This window comes from Stegodyphus dumicola, chromosome 2, assembly GCF_044657685.1.
Source record: "Stegodyphus dumicola isolate Sdum_Otavi_A_Nest chromosome 2, ASM4465768v1".
In the NCBI taxonomy this organism is placed as follows: domain Eukaryota; kingdom Metazoa; phylum Arthropoda; class Arachnida; order Araneae; family Eresidae; genus Stegodyphus; species Stegodyphus dumicola.
The window spans coordinates 247,841,962-247,862,771 of record NC_140769.1 but is presented as its reverse complement, the minus strand read 5'-3'; the positions used below and the strand labels follow the sequence as shown (position 1 = coordinate 247,862,771).

Sequence of the window (20,810 nt, the reverse complement as noted above, 5' to 3'; positions counted from 1 at the left end):
CAGCGTGTATAATTGTCAAGAAAAAGCTGGTTGTAGCGTTCCAAATAATTATAAAGCTATTGGAATTTTATTTCAATTATATTTCATAATATATATCATAGTGACACTTTTGACTCCTTAAAAATTTTTATACATTTAATTCTAATATTAAAATTGTATTTAACCGTAATAGTTCATTTTGCTTGTATTTTATAGTGATTATTTTTTTTAATTTATTTTTAGTTCTGCATAAGATTTTTTTTTATTTACTGTTAATTTAATTTATTAGCCCAAAGGGGCCTAGAAAGGCTGTTAGTTTCGAAGCGGCATTTTGCGTTGTTTTACTATAAATATCTGTGTCTCCTCGCAAATTGTTGTTACCAAATATTATCGCCCGGTATTATATGTAAAGAAATTAAATAATAAAGAAGCTGCAAGATTACATGTATGTTTCTCGCACTGTGACAAAAACGACAGTGTTTAGAGCCATCAAATTTTAAATAATGTAATCCGAACATGGGCATCTGGATGGCCGAATTTCGATTTTTTTTAATCTATTTCATATTTTAACTTTAACGAATTTTTGATTAACAAACTCAACGAGTTCAGAGCGAGCACTGTACGGGAAATAACAGTTTTATCTCCAGTGCGGAAATTCTGAAGATATGCTGTTTTCAAATGTATGTGGTTTACGGGCGAAGAACATGATATTCTGATATTCAATAAATATAGGTAACACACAAAACTTTAAAAAAAAGTTCCTTTTGGGCGTAATATAAAATCTGAGTGCTTCTGGATTTTACTTTATCTTTTTTTTTTTCCTTCATTACGCTCAGAAAATTTTATGCTCCGAATTTTATTAATTATTAAAATAACTAATCCATTTTAATGTTAATAATTTAATGATCACACAATCAAATAAATATGATCGTTTTGTAATGTTATAGTTTGGAAAATCACTGCCTGAAAATGTTCATTAAATTAAAAGAAAAAATATCAGATCTTGTTTAATTTTACCTTATTTATTTCAAAGCATCGCGTACTATCAATCTTATTTAATTTTACTTTATTTTTACGCAAAATTAAGTTCATAAATTTTGTGCTTAGAGTTTTTACCGTTTTACCAAAGTAAAGATGTTTGTACAAGAATTAAGCATGAAAAAAATGCGCGAAATGCAGTAAAAAATGCTTTAATGAGATATATTAAATCCTATTTGGAAAAAACTGTGGCTTTCATAATCTCATCACTATATAACGTATCACATTTAATAATTAAAAAGAGTTATATGATACAAACGCCATAGGTTTTCAATGTTAAAGTAAACCCTACTCTTTCTTGCCGACATGTCGGTGACGCGCGCCCCGCCCACTGGGTTAGTCTATTTCTTATAAGGTCCATGTTCCCGGTATAATGACGTCACTGCGTCTCAGTATTTAAGTAGAAAATAATAAAATGTATCCTCAGTTCTTCTTAATAGCAAATCCATTTTCAGAAAAATTATATGAATAGCTGCTGACAAGAATATGCCTACAAGTGAAAGCCAGTCTTAGATTTCGCATACTTAGTGCAGTTTATCTCAGCTACTAGAATCTGTCGTTTTCTTCATTTTATCTCTAAGGAAGTATTTCTGAACGGGTATCACAACAAGTAGCAAAGGATGAATAAAGGCCACAGCTGAGCAAACACTATCGAAGATATTAACCTGTAAGAAAAAGCATTTTACGATTATCGAATGGCATCAGATATATCTCATTAATTACACTCATGATGTATTCTAAATATTGCCAATATATACTGTGTCCTTAAAAGTCATTATCGAGCTTTATTTTCACAACAATTGGTACTTTCAGTTAGAAAAATATACTTTCAGTTGTAAAAAATGTTTTAAATGACGCAAAAATTCTTGTTTGGGCATTTTTAAAGAAAAAATTTTCTAAAAATTACGAAATCTTAACTTTTTACATGTTCCTCCGATCCCTATACTATATTTAGGGAAATTTTATATTCTTTTCTAAAAAATGAGACACAAAACGTTTAACACCAGTACGACAAAAATTGGCAGAGATATTTGATTTTGAACTCGAATATCATATTCAGGGGCCGTAGGCAAACTGAAAAGCGAAATATTTGCGTTTGTACGTAACTAAAAATAAAATATCAGTTTATAAAAATATTCCTCATGTTAAGAGATTAAATGATGAGCGTTTCTGTACAGAATATCGTGAGAAGTGTAAATTATTATTATTTTTCCCCCAGTATGGAGATCTTATTCATTGAATCTTGCAGAATTCGTGTTCAAGAAAACAGCTGCAGGCTTTGATATTCGAACATAGCCAACTTGTAATATTATTTGCAGTAATTTAAAACGAAAACTTTTTGTACTTAATTGAATTGGACGGATATCGTATTATGAGTCTAAAGCAGCGGTTCTCAACCTTTTGACTAACGCGTACCATCTGAACAAAAGTTGAAAAATTTTAGTACCACCGCTACGTTTCACAGTGATTATTTTTCTATTTCTCAATAGAAATATTAAAAATAAATATATTTTCCCATTAGCACAACCTATTGGCTATATTTGTATTAAATATGCACAAGTATAGATTAAAAATCGGTTACCATTTTGATTATAAAAATTTAAGTCATAATACTTTAAGTCTAGTGTAAAAAATCATGAAGTTCCAGTCTGTTTTAAAAACCTTCATTTCCATGAAAGTACGTTTTGCAATATAATGGTGTATTTATACTTCTGATAATCTATGTAGTGTCCCCTTGTCCTAACACAGAAAGTTATTTTGAGAAACTGATGATTGAAGAGCTTGATAACTTGTTAGGTTGGGGAAGAAATTCACAATTTTGGTTCTGCAAATCTTAATTTTAAGGCTTCGAATTAAATTAAAACCTAATACTAATTTATGTCAGGCATTAGGACAAAGCTGATTTATGATCAGGCTTTGTAGAAATACGTTTAACATTAAAGTTTTCAAAAAACATAAATGAAGATAGCAAGTATTAGTACGCTTAGTCGGGGGTTCAGAGTAAAAAAAAAAAAAAATCGAGAATTAGATTCTGTCGAGAGAAGAATCCTCCTTTAAGAAAATAAGGAGGCCGTGTAAGTGAAATAATTACTTATTTGATACAGGAAGAGAGAAATTATATTTCTTACACTCAGCACACTAGCAGGAGATGAGGATTCCCACAAGAAGAGAGGGAATTGAAGCAGACTAACAACGGCAGATATAGTACTCATGATACCTAGCAGCTTATTGAAATGTTCTGCTGGAAACCTGCAAAAGAAAGGTGTTCATAATAGAAATAGGATAATACATATGCTATAAAAATCATGTACATCTTGTATTGCTTTTTTACTTATTACCTCATTTTAATGTAGCTTTATATCACGTAATGAAACCTCGAAAAATAGGTGTATCATGAGATAAACGATTTATGTCTAATTTTTGGCAAACAAGCAAAGGAATAAAATCAATCATAATTTAGTGTAAATAGCTAAAAAATAGAAGCATAATTTGTTAATTACTGTTTAGTATAATGTAAGCATTTTTAAAGATTATATCGAATAAATACTTTATAAGGCATTTTCTCCCTCCTTTCTGCAGCCTTCGTGGTGTACCGGTAGCACACTCGGCGTGTATTCGAGAAGTCCAAGTTTGAGTCCCGGTGTAGGCACTGCCCATTCTTCACATCTCCTGCTTCCAAATGACTCTATAGTGGCGCCCGAACTAAAAGGTGGTGGATGATGATTCTTCACCACCAAGATTTAGTGATTAGGTCCCCTAATTGCCAGTTGCCCTTTAAAAGAGGGAGTATATAAGGTATTTTCTCCCTCCTTTCTGTATGCCTTCGTGGTGTAACGATAGCACACTCGGCGCATATTCGAGAGGTCCAGGCTTGAGTCCTGGAGAGAGTATTGCACATTTTTTATGTGTCCAGCTTGCAAAATAGCCTAATGACTCTACAGATTATTGCTGTAGAGTATTGCTACAGATTATTGCTGTATTGTATTACGCCTAAATATATTTACATTTGCTTATACTAGAGCTTAAATGCTTTTAAAACAAAGTTAATGCTTTCAAAAAAAAAAAAAAAATCTCAGTTATAGCTTGCTTTCTTATTGAATAAGCAAATTATTTTTAACTCGGCGTGTTTCAAAAGCTCGTTATGTACCATTATGAGCTTGGAAAATTAATGAACTGTACCCACGGCGTGCAAAATTTCTTTCTAAGGCAATATATTAAATTATTTTCTTATTATTATGCGTCAGGAAAGTTTGCAGCTGTACTAAAGTTTAAATACCCTCTTCATTTATTATCCTTGCAGGAACAAGATCATAAAATTTGTGATATATTGCTCAAATATTTAATTTTCATTTCCTTAATTAATACTAGACACTTTCTCACTCTTGATATCAAGGGAAAGTTCCCTATCAACTGAATGGCAAGCAGGATCTATTATTTTTACAGCATTATATTATCGTAATTGTAATATCACCATTATTACCGATATTCTAAGCATGTGTGCTTCTTAAGATAGAAAGGCAAAAATTTTAGCTACATAATTTGTCTTGGTTTAGAAGCTGTAATACAGTTGTTGCACTTGGTCTAGAAGTTGTAATATTGTTTGAAAGAATGCAGTTCAATTGCAGAGAGATTTTGACAATGGGCTTGGTCCACTTGGGAGAGATAAAAAGATCTGAGTTGCCCCACATTATCTCTCACCGAAGTAGTTTTTTAGATAATATTCTTTCTAGACAATTCTTATGTTTCGGTAGTGTATTAATGAAGGTTGCAATAGCAGTAGTCAAACAGTCAAGAAAGTTTCAAGCTGCTATTGAACGATGCTCGCTTTCAGATTAGCCACAGAGACTTAGGCCAGTCAGTTATGGCCTCTTTAAGAAAATTCATATTTAAAATATTCCATATAATAGTTTTTTTTTTTTTTTTTTTTTTTTTTTTTTTTTTTTTTTATCTTCTATAACTGAGGGTTATTTTTTTCTGCTCTTATCGAATTCTTTTCTAAATGTCGTATTTCGCATCTGTTCCGGTGCGCCGGAACAAAACAACTCAACCTGACTCTTTCGTTTTTGGAACTATGCCAAAGAACATTGAATTGAGTTGAACAGTCAGGCTCAGACGAACACATTCGTAAGGCAGCTGGAATGCTGTCTATTCTTCACTATTTTTGTTCTGTTCTCGTATTATAAGTTTTATATGTCATTTTCTTGTTTATACTTGTATTGTGCAATTAATTAATATAAGTTTTGTGTTTAAAACGAGGACGTGTATCGAGTTAATTCGCATTACATCGCAACAGCATCCATACGGATACATGTATCACAAGTTGTAAATTACTGTTTTAATTAGCCGTAATTTACAACATGCGTAAGTTTCTTAACTGTTCTTCAGTACAGTACAACTCCAATTATTCGAATTGCTGATCATCCGAATCGTTTAAGAAAATAAGAAAAGAGAAAATTTAAGAAAAAGGGAGAGGGGAGAGACAAGAAAAGATGAGGATGACTGTCACTTGAGGAATTAAGAAACATTCTTTCGAGAATTCCTGGATGTTCAGAAGTTAGTGCTGAATATACAGCAGAATGAATAGTGTGTGATTCGTCAGACTCTGAGTTTCAAATTATAAATGATGATGAAAGTGTGAGAGAAGAAAGTGTCAAAGAAGAAGGTAACCTTCGAAGGTCGACCAGACACGGGACCAGCCAGTGAAGTGTTTGCCGGCCTTGACGCAGCGTGGAAATGGATGGAGCGTCAGCCCGAGTGTGACACATGCAACTTCTCATTGTCAAGCGGATGCACGACTAAGCTGTCCGAAAACGGACGAAGACAGTCAGTCTACTTTGACCGAAATGTTCAGTAAGCAATGACTTTCAGCACTTGTACGTAAAAGTGTTGCCTTTTCATTTTAATTAAAATTTCATTTACTTCTTTTTCTTTAAAGATAGTTATAGGTTTTTCTCCCGTTTCCAACATACAATAATTAAATAAAGTGTACGTAGACCCCCAGTTATTCGAATTCTAATATGGTTCTACTGTATTTAGATAACCATATCTGATACACGAGTCGCATATTTGAGAACAAGTTTGAACCAAAGCAAAGTTAGTTCCTGTGAGCAGCCTGTCTATCCCATAGTTTCAGACATAGGCTGCCTATTTTAAACAATTTTTGAATTAAAAACATATAACATTTTCCATATTTTCATGCGTTTGCCCTTTTATTTCTCATTTTATCCTTTTTTTTTTTTTTTTCAAAAATCTATGCAAAATTTTCATTAATTTTAATAAAAATAGACATGAAATACATAAAAAAAAAAAAAAATCAAAATAATTAAAAAATCAAGTATTTTTGACATTTTTTTTCAAGTCCAAAATTAAAAAAAAGTTCAAATAAGGCCAAAAAAAATTCTCTTTATTTTGTACAAAAGCAGGAATTATTATATGATCAAATCCTTTGGGAATCCGAGATTTTAATGATTCTTTAAGTTTTATTAAAACTTTAATTTTCACTGGTAAAGACAGAAGTTTATCATTTATGTGAGGCCGATTTCAAATAAAAATCATCATATGATACAGTTTAAATTGTTTGATAATTCTGGCTTGAACGAGAAAAAAAAAAAAAAAATTAAATCAAAACCATTCTATAAAAGAGCGCAAAAGTTGATTTTGGAGTGACAAGTCTCGTATGGTTTGAGTGAAAAATCTTTTATTCTTAAACTATCCACAGTTCTTGAAAAAAGAGTTTCTACTTGGAAGGGAGATAGATGAATTTGTGTTGATTAAAGCTGGAATCTTGAGGAAACGAATTTAAATTTTCCACCACAGCGCAATCCATTAGACAAAGAATCGGCAACCTTTGTTTGCTGAGGGTCAAAATCAACCAAAATTTGCATGTTAAGAAGACGTTTCTGGTCAGTGATAATTTCATTTTAGAATTGTCTTTTTTTTTGGGGGGGGGAAGGTGAATAACAAAATAAATTCTATTGAGCAAATAATTGCAATACGCTTTAAGCATAAAAATTATAATTAAAATTCTAATTATTATAAAAACAAACATAGCTGAATGAACTTTATTTTTCTCTTCGATGTCAGTGGCTCCTCTGATGCTGAGCTTGTTGCGTCAATTTAGTCAAGTCTGGCTTATTGTTATTAAAACGAATACAAACATCTGAATTTTCGATAGCTAAGCTGCTGATGTCCTTATTTAAAATAGATGTCATGTGTGAAAATATTTACTCGCATTTGTAAGTTGACCCAAACACAGACAAAATGGGAAGGCCGTGGAATTATGGATTGCCAATCTTATCGATTTCTCCTTGAAGTTACACTGGTGTGCAAAAATTAAGGACGAAGTCGAAAAATTAGCATATCAGCTGAACGAAGAGGCAGAGCGAACAGAAAGACCAATTAGGAGAATAAGTAAGGTGATGTACGGTAGCACATGCGCAGATATGTAGGTAGACGTAATGGGGGAGTGTCTAAGTAGTATAAAGCATGTTGTCGGTGTAAGATCAGTATTTCTGGCAAAGAGATTGCACGCCGTATAGCAGTTGAAATCACACCGAGTTGTTGCCTCAGCGAGAAATGGAGAATAATCAATCTGTTAGACGACATCTGGATGCTTTTACCCGAGGTCGAATCATTGGGAAGTTGGAGGAAGGCCGCAGTGTGACAAGTGTGGCTGCAGAGTTCGGAATTGCTCACAGCATCGTTTCACGACTTTGGAGACAATTTCAAACTACAGCAACAGCTATCCGGGGTTTAGTAGTGGTCGTCCACGAGGAACCACACCCGCAGATGACCGGTATATTGCCTTACAGGCCAGAAATAACAGACGGCAGACAGCGGGAGAAATCGCTAGACACACGACACAGGCGACTGGACGACCGATATCGCGTTTTACCGTGGCCAGAAGACTGCACGATGGTGGTCTGTTTGCACGACGCCCTGTACGGTATGTACCTCTAACACCTGCCCATCGGAGAAGGCGTTCTCTGTGGTGCCGGGAACACCGGAATTGGAGAGACAATGAATGGGGACGAGTACTCTTTACAGATGAGAGCAGATTCAGTCTGAGAAGCGATTCTCATCGCATACTCATCTGGAGAGAGCGGGGAAGCCGCAATCATCCCTCGAACATCATTGAAAGGGACATGTATGGAGGTGGCGGTGTTCTCGTTTGGGGAGGCATCATGCTTGGTAGTCGTACAGACCTTCACATCTTCGACGCAGGTTCAGTCAACGAGACCCGTGTAACGAGATTCTTGTTCCATATGTGCGTCTTTTTAGAGGCGCTATTTGTCCGCAGTTCCTTTTCATGGACGACAATGCACCATGTCATCGCACAGTAGCTGCCGAACAGCTCTTAGAGAGTGAGGATATTGAACGTATGGATTGGCCGGCACGATCTCCGGATCTCAATCCCATCGAGCATGTATGGGATTTTCTAGGCAGACGCTTGGCAGCTCGTATCTTACCACCAGTAACGATTCCGGAGCTTCGATTGGCGCTGCAAGACGAATGGGCAGCAAAGCCTCAACAACTCATTGACACCCTCATTCTCAGCATGGGCAGACGCTGTGAAACCTGCCTAGCAGTCAGGGAAGATTATATCCCCTATTAAAGACCGGATGTTTCTGCTGGACACCCATCACAGGGATGTTTCGGCCTTCAGTCGCATTGCGCTCCATGCTACTTTTTCAATAAAGCTTCTTTTTATCCCTCTGATTTCTCTTTTAGTAAGTGTTGCTTACATTACTCATGTCCTTACGTATTGGGGATCTTACGGTATTAAATGTATTGATTTGGAAAGCTTTTGTACAAAGTTATATTGAAAAAACCGTCTCGTCCTTAATTTTTGCACACTAGTGTATATTACAGTTATTTACTCTTTAACAATAGAAATGTATACTCCTTACTGTAATTTTGTAATCAAAGAAAAATGTCATTGTCGTTATATTTATTTTCAGTTTATTTTTTATGTATTTGTCAATTGTCTGTTTCATATTTATGTTGTATAATGTATTTCCATATACGATACTTTATTTTCGGGACTCAGATGGGTTAACTTGGAATTATGAGATATGTCACGCTTTGACCCTGTGTCATACGTTGCCGAGGCCTACATCAAACCAAATAAAATCTTAAGATATGGCGAACTTCCGCTGTATTATATTAGTTATTTGTTTCGTGAGTATTATCATTACCACTTGTTACTTACTTCCAGCTATTACTCCCCAGTAGCGTTAACTAAAACCTTTTCTTGTTAGGGTATAACACTGTAATTTGTTTTGCAAGTTATTGTAAATAATAGATTAATAGTTATTATCTTTGATGCGTCCCGGTTGTGTTATTTTGAAGTGGTAGGTATAAGGTATTTTTTCTCTCCTTCCAGTATGCTTTCGTGGTGTAACGGTAACACACTGGGCGCGTATTCGAGAAGTCCAGGTTCGAATTCCGGTGAGGGCATTGCTCATTTTTCATGTGTTCTGTTTAAAAAAAAAACCTAATGACTGTACTGTGGCGCTCGAATTTAAAAGTGGTGGGTCGACGTCACCAGGATTTGGCGATTGGGTCCCCTAACCCCCAATCATCCTTTGAAAAGGGGAGTATGTATGCTATTTTCTCCCTCCCCTCCAGCATGCGAATCTAATGACTTTGCAATATTGGTTAACAGAATAAAAATATATTGTGGACACATTATTTGGTATGGGCATGTTGCTGGATTTAGATAATTTGATATCATCTACTAAATAACCAGGGTCAAATTTTTGATAGAAAGACAGTTGTATAAATTGTTATCAAAATTCTCAAGCTTAGCATTCAAATAAAGTCAAATTACATAAACAAAGACTTTTATATGAGCACTACATATATTTCAGAGGGGAAACATTGCTAGAAATTCACAAAGATTGATGGGGAGTCCATGGACCTTTTTATTTAGTTTAAATGTAAATTTTTAAAGATAAAAATATCGATTCATTTATTAGAAAATCGCTAGTTAAATTTGCATACATAATTCATATGTAATATTTATTTATATATTGCTAAGAATATTTTTTGTAGTATGAGTATGGAATATTTGTAATGTATATAATAAAAATCTCCAGAACTGTGAGCTGATGTTGATGACACCCCCCGGAAGTTTTTGTTTCAGTATGCTATTATAACAATTTGTAGATAAAACTAGCAAATCAATTAAAAATGTAAGCATCATCTAAGCCTAATACGTATTTAAATATTTGTATGCATTTAAAATGTATAAAAGGTACTTGTATCGGAAAATATTCCTTCGTTCTCTTCATGGCATAAATAGAATTTTATTGATAATCGTGTGGTATATCGAGAACTATCGATGTGTATATCATAATCGGACTAAAAGCTGGCACAGCGCCAAGCTTCGAAGCACGCGCAGTAATTAGAAAATGACTGGAATGCGAGTAGCTGTAATTAGGAAATATTTGTAGATATAAGTGTACTATATGCGAGTGATGATATACTATTTTGTATATATAATAAAAGTAGCATGTATTAGTTTAAATGAGTGTATCATGTGAAGTAATTACCTACTAAAGGATACACGATAGCTGGCGACGAGGATGGGATTCGAACCCACTATTTTTGATCATATGTTTTTGATAATAGTCGATGCTCACTCAAAATGGCTAGAAGCCTATCCAATGAAATCAAGCTCGACTTTCAAAACAATAGAATGCTTACGGGACATTTTTGCACTATTCGGATTACCAATATTGTTATTTGGGTGAGTGATAACGGGCCACAGTTTACTTCACATGAGTTTAAGACATTTCTACAGAGTAACGGAATCAAACACAAAACTACAGCACCGTTTAAACCATCTAGTAATGAGCAGGCTGAATGGTATGTGCTTACAGTAAAACAATCTTTAAGAACAGTGCAAAATTATCCAGGAACTTTGAGACAAAAATTCAGTATATTTTTGATGCAATATAGAAAAGCTCCGAATTTAACTACTCTGCAGAGCCCTGCAATGCTAATGCAGAAGAGGGAAATTCGAACAAGAATATATTTATTGAGACCAGATCTCAAAAGGAGGGTGGAAGACAGAGTTCGAAAAGGAACCTACGAGTTTGCAGACCGAGGATTTAGAGTAGGAGATAGAGTGGCAGTAAGAAATTATCGCCAAGGTGATAGACGATGGAGATTTGGAAATTCCAATCCAAGGATGGGCAGCTTCATTACACCATAAATGTAGATCGTCAGATGCGTGATGGAGGAACCATAACAGATGAGGGGTTCGTACGTCCACCTCCAGCTCTCGTGATTTCCAAAGAGTTTAAAAAGAGAACCATCCAAAGATAATAAATAGCCACCAGGCAGATGAGTCTGTGTCGTTCTCCGAGTACAAGGTTGTACGAGAGGTTTCATCCACTGGGACCTGTTGCTGATATAGCCAGGTTACCAAATAAACCAGCAGTGCCACAACCTTTGCGTCGGTCCAGTAGAATTCGACGTCCCTCAGATAGACTGCAGTTATGATAAAGGGGAAGGGATGTGGTATATCGAGAACTATCGATGTGCATATCATAATCGGACTAAAAGCTGGCACAGCGCCAAGCATCGAAGCGCGCGCAGTAATTAGAAAATGACTGGAATGCGAGTAGCTGTAATTAGGAGATAGCTGTAGATATAAGTGTATATGCGAGTGATGATATATTTTGTATATATAATAAAAGTGGCATGTAGTTTAAATGAGTGTACCTTGTGAAATAATTACCCACTAAAGGATACATGACAAATCGTATCTTCCGAAAACTGTCAAGAATGATGTTAAATATAGATTCATTCTATAGCCTGGTATTCATTGTTCCAAAACTATTTTAATTTTTTTTAAATAGAATATTCCTAAAATAGAGAACTGAAAATCGACAGTACGTTTAGAGCTTTTGTTCCAGAAAGAGGAATTAGGTATGATATTTGAAAACATCTGTTCTTAGAATCAAAGACAAATTCTTAGTTATTGTAGTTCCTAATTTACTTTCGATTTCTTTCTCTTCTGTAGATAGAGAAAAGTAATTTATAGGCAGATGACAAGTGCAATAAACACTTTCCCCCTCTAAACTATAGTAACAATTAAGAATTTTACATATCTACTTGAAATATTTCTGATGCTCTTTTTTTCCGTGATGAACTGTGCCGTTGGATTAATAAATCAGTTAGCCTGTCAAAGAATTTCAAATATGTAGCGTTCATTCAAAATGCGTGGCAGAGAAAGGCAGAATTGCCAGATTTGGCACGAAATCGTTCATTTGGTGACAAAATTGGTGGTATGCCATAGATGGAGCGAAAACATTCTAGAACGCATTCTTAGAGGTTTTTCTCGGGAATGTTCTCGAAGATGTTCTAAAGCTATATATACCCTGCCTGTATATGGAGATAGTTATACCTTGAGTTCGATAGTAGAGCAGTAGTGTCTGGAGGTCAAAGATTATCTTGAGAATGATCGAACGAGTCGGGAGCTGTACTTTAGTGCTTTGCCGTGAAGCTATTTTTACGGTTATAACCTGAAGACTGTGTTGCTGATTGTTGAAGCGTGTTCATCGTAGTTTTTCGACGACTGTAAAAGTGTCTTTGGAGCTATCTTGTGCAATGCTGGCGAATAAATTGTGTTTTGATTCTTGATGAAATGTCATCATCAATTCATTTGAAAATTCATCAATTCATTTGATGAAATGTCATTTGATTCTTGATGAAATGTCATCATCCAAATCCAGGAACCCATAGAACGAAACAATATTGTTCTGTGTAAGAAAAATTTATTCGAAAGAGCGATAAAATAAAAATGAATTAAAAACTTACCTTATTCGAAGATATGCGGTTCCGATAGAAAGGAAAAATGCTCTCAGGAAAGTTACGGCGAAAATGGACACGTAGATTGCTATCTTGACGTTAAAAAATTTGCAGATTTGAGCAATAGCTTCAAGTATCGTAGTGAGAAACATCGGCCAGAAACAAGAACGGATCACTCTGAGTAAAGTTTCATCCTGATCTTCATTGTCTACAAAAAAAAAAAAAAAAAAAAAAAAAAAAAAATTGGTCCATTTAAATTTGATAAAACGATAGACACATTTTCAGCTGTTATGTACTAATTCTATAAAACTAATTATTTCACTGAATTTTCCTGGTTATATTTTATGTGCATTTAGTACTTCGGGAAAAATTACCGAAAACTGAAATTCAGTTCTTTGTGCTTTTTTTCTGTTATTGATAAATATTTATGCATTTCCTTTCTATTAAATAGTTGGGAACATAGCAGACATAAAAGGAGGAATTTAAAAGATTTTCTAATAATAATCTCTGATAATAATTTCCGTATAAATTAAACAATACTTCATAATTCTATCTGATTTATGTCCAAGTGTATGAGAAGAAATTAATACGATCAATTCGAAATATTTTGCTTTAATTGAAATAACGAATCTCACAAAGCGAGCAAGCAAAAAATTTTCATAAATTTCATTCTTTCTCTTTGTATATATATAGATGTATGTACAGAATCAAGAGTTAAAGATTTACCTTTTATTAAGGCCAAACCGACTAGCAGGACAATTTAACAATGAATAATTATTAATTCCAGTTTCTAATCGGTAAAATATATATATTCTATAAGACAAAAAGCGGTGCACCAAAAAGGAGCTATCCGAATAGGACTAAATTGCATATGCCCACACCTTACGACAGAATATACAAACGATTAACTTTTCGCGGCCAATGACTCACTACCTGGACCTCAGTGCATTTGAACGAAGCACCTAAATGGTATAAAAAGCAGAGGACATTCAAATGCTGTGGTAATAACTTCCATGCGAATCTGGTTTCATCGACTTACGCGGACTGTACCAATGCTTCGCAGACGGGTTCGCGAACAGTATGAGCTCTGCAACCTTTGGAAGAGAATGTGCATTTGGATTAAAGGAAGCAGGGTGGTCAAATCGTAAGATCGGTAGATATTTGGGTTGGTAGACATTGCGATGCTACCATTCGGCGACGTTGGCAGCAATGGGTGAAGCGTGCAGAGCATCAGAGTAGCAATCGGATCAAGAGCGAAGACAGAATGAGAGAACTGAATGATTGTCAGATCAGTGCTCACAGCCCCTGGCGATCCGATGTGTAACCCTTTTCAATGATCCGATGTGTAACCCGGAACACCAATGACTGCTGACTGCAATGACCATTGATGGAGACTCAGCGAACTGGGCTAAGGTCACGGAATCCATCACCCCGACTGCTGTTTACAAATGCACACCGCTAGGCTGAGCCGCGCGTATTCGACCTGCATCACACACTAGAGCAGAATTGTTTCAGCGATGAGTCTCGCTTTGAATTGAGCATCAATGATCAGCGACGATGGGCCTAGAAATGCAATTTTGATGATGATCCACTACATTTTTAACAGAAGCAGAAAAGCAAGAGACGTCCTTTAACTAGAAAGCGTAGGGAGAAAAAATTGCAACGGTATTTATAGTAAAATACTTCGTTAATCTGATTGGCTAAAACTCATAGGCATTGCAGAATTTTAAGATGACATAATGCTGAATTAGTTTACAGATATGACGCAGTTTCGAGAAAGTTAATACTAGATAGGAAGTACCCAAATTAAAAATAAGCAATTAAGAGGCTTCCTTAACTATACTTTCAATTTACATATTTTTTTTATCTTACATATACGCTGCTGTCCATTAAAATTGCAACACCATGAAGAAAAGCAAATACAAGAAAGATATTTATTGTACGTAAACAGACAAAATGAAGACAAAATAATTAAATTTGCAAGCAGTTTGGGTGTTTACAGGGGTACGAAATTAGTAGAAACAGCTGCCACACATGTTAGCTAAAACGGCCCTTACACGCTTGTGCATGGAGTCAAACTTGGATTGGATGACAGAAAAAGGATACTCATTCCATGCTGTTTCAAGTCTATGCCACACTTCATCAACCGTATGAGCTGGAGAGAGGTGGCGGGCCAATCTCTCAGTTTTCAGTGGGTGACAGATCTGGAGACCATGCAGGCCAGGGCAGCAGTTGAATATCCTGTATATCGACGAAGGTTAGAGCATGACGTGCAACATGTGGTCTTGCATTATCTTGTGGGAAGATCGCGTTTGGCAGGCCTCGAAGGTAGGGCACAAATACTGGACGCAAGATGTCAGAAACGTACCGATCTACGTTCAAATTACTGTCGATTCGAACTAGTGATGTGCGTGTCGTGTACCCAATGGCTTTTCAAACCATCACACCAGGTGTAAGACCCCTATGCCGATATCGAATGCAAGCAGGCGACGTAGGTCTCCTCGGAACCACCAGACACGTATACGGTCGTCAGAATACTACACGCAGAAGCAGGGTTCGTATGAAAAGACAACATTGGGCCACTCCTGTATCCAGCTTTGTCGTTCGGTACACGAGTCGCCGTCTCTCTCTACGTTACTCTGTCCAGGAAACCCGAAATAATGGTCTCCCTGCTGATAGTCCACGCTGCTGAAAAGGTCGACGCACCGTAGTAGCGGATACTGGGCGTGGTGCAAATATGCCCATTTTCTGAATGGTCCGTGATATGGTTGTATGGTTTTGCAGGGCTGACCTCACAATATGTCTGTCTTCTCGGGCGTTAGTCATGGAAGGGCGTTGAGATTCTGCACGCTGTTCAGTATGACCCTCAGTGAACCATTGATTTCATATTCGCATAACAATGGTTGGATGTCGACCAGTGCGACGGGAGATATCACGGAACGATAATCTACACTCTCTATAGACAACGATCCTGACTCTATCGAATTCCGACACTTGCTGGCTAGCATCTTATTCGAGGCATAATGTAATATTCTGAGCAAACTATGACCTCACAAAGCGCTTTCTGAATTAGAAATCCACTACACAACTTTTTTTTTTTTTTTTTATGCAGTGTTTCAGATGTCGTTTCTTCCTCCTGCGTCGTCTAAATACGCTGAAATACTAATCATTTGCATATCCCAACCTCTTCTTCCTTTCATGTGATTTTGACGTTCGTCAGCTCATTCCTTCCTGATGTTGCAATTTTAATGGCCAGCAGTGTATTTCAGAAAGCGCAGATACATGTATATAATTACCAAACAATTTTTTTAGAAAACAAAATGTATTCATGCCTAGTATTTTCGTGCATTAATGTGCTGAAAAATTATCAGTAAAGACAAAAGTAAGAAATTTAGAACTAATTTTTCACAAAGACTAAAAACTGAAATTCATAAGTAATAAATTTCAATTTCAAATAATCGTATAAATGTAATAACGAATTAAAAAAATGTTAAAACCAACACTTTTCAAAAAAGCTGTACCCCAATTAAAAAAATAAATGAAATTGAATGAAACACGTACATAAAAGAAGAGGAATTCAATCAACATTAGTGCCAGAATCGTCAGGAGTATTGAAGTCAATTGAAATCTTCTCTTCCACAAAAACTTTGCTTTTCTGCATCAAGAATTAGCCAAAGAGCCATTTCAATGTATTTTAGTTATAAATTCTGGCCCCTCCCCAAAGCAATGAAAAAACAAAGTTAATTCTAATAAGAGTCTTGTACCTTAAATAGAGAGAATCCTAGTTCAAGAATTGAAAACGTGAGTGAAATAAATACTTCAGTGCAGTGGCGTAGCGAAGGGGGGGCATGGGGGTGATCTTTTCAATACAACGCAGGGGGCGAAATGGTCTCCAAACAAGATTTTCCAGAAAATTTCAGTTTGTATTTCGATTGATTTCTGGAAAATATATTTAAAATTAATAATTATTGTAATATAATTAATTACTTATTTTCTTAATTTGTCTGACAAAATGTGTAATAAAATGCTTGCAGTACATCAACCAAATATCTCCGCATACAAAACGTTCTTTCTGACCACTTTATTTCTCTAAAACAGAGATATATTTTTATTTTTTTAAACGAAATGTACGTATAACTCCCGTTTTTTTATTTTAAAACGATAACACGACCTTGTCCCGGATTCCTCAAACTTATCCAGTTTCTAAAAAAACCTATTCCATAGTCTGGAAATCATATTTTGGGAAACTCGTAACGCTTCCGCTACAATGGATAGCGTTTGACTATCCTGTAAACGATTGATGGTCTTCCTGGTTACCAATTAAACTAAGTCATCTTGCTGAGACATCGTATATTCCCTGCTACAAAGCATTCAACGCATGTCAGTTGTTTTTAGTCTCCTACTAAAAAAGAATGTTGCAAGTCGCTCCTTACGCCTTATCTAAAACGCATAGTTTCCGACGTCACAGGCTAAATTTGCATATTCCCAACTTAGTAAACGTTATAATTTTCCTTTATAGTCTTTTCTATTTCCTTTTGTTAAAAAGGTTGTCGATTATATGTTTATTTAATACCGAACTCGCAATGTCCCGTAATTCTTTTGAGCAGTGTATGTCTGCAAGATGTTATTCTGCAGTAGAAAAGAAACTGAACCTAAACCTCCATTACAGATCTATGGAGAAAATGTTTTTCCAAACCAAAGAGTAGCACTTCAAATACTCCTTACTATTTCATTATCAAATGCTGGCTATGAACGTTCGTTCAGCAAATTAAAATAAATTTTGACATATTTACAATCAACAATAGGACAAGATCCCCTAAGCCACCTAGCATTTTTAAATGTGGAAAGTGAAAAATTTAAAATGACCGACTTTGATGAAGTAATTGATAAATTTGCTTCATCCAAGACAAGAAAAATGTATACATAGTAATTAATTATATTAATGTATTATAATACTATATTTTTATTAATAAATATATCTACTTATCTATAATATGTATTAAACTTTTAATTGTTTAAAAACTGATTTTTCCGCCGACACAGATACATTTTTCCGAATCCAATGCTAGTGTAGTTAGGTAGTGACTGTTCTTAATATATTTTAGAGTATTTTATGGCAGATTCAGCATTTTATTATTATTTGCATTATTTTCTTATTACGAGTTTATTCTATACATTATATTACTGTAAGTGTTTTTTTTTTGTGGGGGCGCCAAAAAAGGTATTTTGCCCCGGGCGCCAGTTATGCTCGCTACGCCACTGCTTCAGTAATAAATTCAAATCAAAATTTTACCTTTAAACAAATAGCACATAATCCAAAGAATTTAAAACGTAAGTGAAATTATAAAACCTTAGTGAAAAGACGTGATTAAAATTCACAAGAAGTAATTAAAAACTTCGAGCACTTTCATTAAGAACGCAATCGAAACTATGAATAAGATAGTTACGGTAGTGACGTTTAAGTTTGCCATTCTGGCTGGCTTCATTGGTCGAATATATATGAAAATACCAGGCATGTTTATATTTTGTTTTTAAAAGAATTGTTTTGTAATTACATATATATATATATATATATATATATGTATACATGTAATGGAAAACAGTATTAGAAGTAATGAATATCCTAGATACAGTTGATGACATAGGTGGAGAAATATGGCATTTCGTCATTGCATGAGAAACACGTAGCAATATTGTTGGCGTAGAACGTAGATCCATAATGAAGAGCAAACTTAGCCGCCGAGGCAGATTAAATACCCATCTTTATTTCAGTTGACTTTAAAGACACAATTCACTTGGCATATTAATCGTGCTTGTTCAAGAACATTTACGTTTGTGATACTATTCGAGGAAGAGAAGCGGCAAGCCAGCATCTTAACAGCAAGAGAGCTGGAAGCAAAAGTGCGCAGTTATTCAGTATGGAAGCTCACCAAGAGGAAGTTTCGAGTTAAGTTCCGAATTAGTTACGTCATTAGCGTTATTGAGACAAATGTCTGGATTGATCTAGAAATGACATAGTTCAAAAAAGGTATTACTAGTCTTAGACTAGAGAGGAGGAATTAAATTAGGATTAAGCATTAAGAGGCTAGTGTTAATATAAAGTATAATTTATATTTACCAATTTACATAATTATTTTATTTTATATATCTATGTATTTATACTCACTTCATTACTATCATGAAAACAGACGGAAATAAAAATAATGCAGCAATGTCTTACCTGCTGATTTCGTTCAATCATAAGGATCTAAACAACTTCTGAACAGAGAATACTAAAAAAATTCAAATAATTTGTTTACATAGTTTGATGAAATTAAGATTGAAAAAAAAAAAAAAAAAAAAAAAAAAAAAAAAAAAAAAAAACCCACCGTTCTCGTATTAAAAAAAGTACCGTCGTCTATCTGAAGGTACTGCAATTTTCTTTTAATTTGAAAACTAAGATAAAATTTAATATATCACAGAAAACAAATGCACCGGATAAATTTAGATATCATTTGCGAATTTAGGATTATGTTCTCAGTCCCATTCTTTTCATCTTCTTTATCTGGTTTAGAATTAGACTTATCAGTTGTTTTAAAAACAATTTCCTTTCAGGAAAAAAAAAAAAAAAAAAAAAAAAAAAAAAAAAAAGATATTATCCAGATATAAATATGGACAAACTCCTGAGAATATTTTAAGATATTAAGCTTTTTAATTAATAAATAAAAGATGAATTTAATTAACATATATCCTTTTCTATACGGAAAAATTAAAAAAAAATCTGAAAGCTTTCAGATTTTATATTATGCCCAAAGAGGCTTTTTTTAACCCATCAACGAGCCCGCCTCTCGGAACGAAATGCTCTGAAAACGGCCGCGTTGTCAGACAACAAACCCCTCCAAAAAAATCGCTTTCGTTTTCTGAAATCTCTCTAAGATGGCCCAGCCTAAGGCAGTATGTTTGCTTCCCCTTAGTGTGATGGATAAGCCATAAAATTGCTTTCCCGGTATTGAATGGCTTGCGTTTCGTTTCGTCTCCCTCCTCTTTCTGTGTACTAGTAGCCTGTAGACTTGTTTCTTTTAACATGTGACGGCCGAATTTTCCGAAATCTTTTTAGAATTTTAGCTTCCAAGCTTGTAAATTTTCAATTATTCGACATGTTTTATTGGGCAGTATTTTAAGAAAGATCATTATTTATTTTGTTACACAATTTTTTACTATTTACTAATCTATTTTATTTAGTTTTAGTAGGCCAATTTATTTTTGGAAATTAAATTTTAATTCATTCTTTTACCGACTGTTTTCATCATATTATAAGTCCATATATATTTACGATGAGAGTACAATATTTATCAGGAATTTTTGGAAAATTTGGCATACGTATTTATATTTTAGCGTTGAATTTTTTCCACAAGTTGTTCGTTAACAGTCGAGCTCATCCTCGTAAACGCTTGATCTTTTCAGCATGGAAATGGCAAGCAATAATCTTCCTAATATTTTTCGGGATTTTATAGCAATTTCTAGAATTTTGGCGGTTTTCTACAAATATTTTAGGTACGTTTAGCTATTATACAGTTGCTACTAATGTGGAATTTAAAGCCAAAAATGTACTCCTTCGTTGATTTGAGAGATCGCATTTCGAATTTAAACGGAAGTTAAATGAATTTGATACAATCTTAGCACAGACTAGAAGAATTATTTCTCTGTGTTGGATGGATTTTTCTCACTTTTCTGCATTTGATAGATTAAATGCATAAAGCAGACACGCACAAATAGAATTTAAATAAATTTATTTAAATAAATTTCTATTTTCATTTAAAATTTGTCATTATTAGCACCTCCCGCAGTTTTATGCAATCATAGGATTTTCCGAATTCTATTAGGTCGTTAACATAATTTCAAGGCCGAATAGAAAAGTGATAATATGGAAAGACTATGTCTTAAGTACCAATAGCCAAGTATTTGTAATTAAATAAAAATAAATATTGAAT

At 34.6% G+C, this 20,810-nt stretch overlaps 1 protein-coding gene across 1 annotated transcript in view; it reads right to left on the bottom strand.

Annotated features, from left to right (window-relative positions):
- Nucleotides 1–737: 737 nt before the first annotated feature.
- LOC118187530 (equilibrative nucleobase transporter 1-like) overlaps nucleotides 738–20,810 on the bottom strand; it is a 321,014-nt gene continuing 300,941 nt past the window's right edge. The window contains exons 11-13 of the mRNA XM_085811987.1: nucleotides 12,850–13,048; nucleotides 3,147–3,267; nucleotides 738–1,682 (exon numbers count right to left, since the gene is read on the bottom strand). Coding sequence (XP_085668113.1) covers nucleotides 1,557–1,682; nucleotides 3,147–3,267; nucleotides 12,850–13,048 — 446 coding nt within the window. The 3' untranslated portion in view covers nucleotides 738–1,556. The remainder of the gene's footprint in view (nucleotides 1,683–3,146; nucleotides 3,268–12,849; nucleotides 13,049–20,810) is intronic.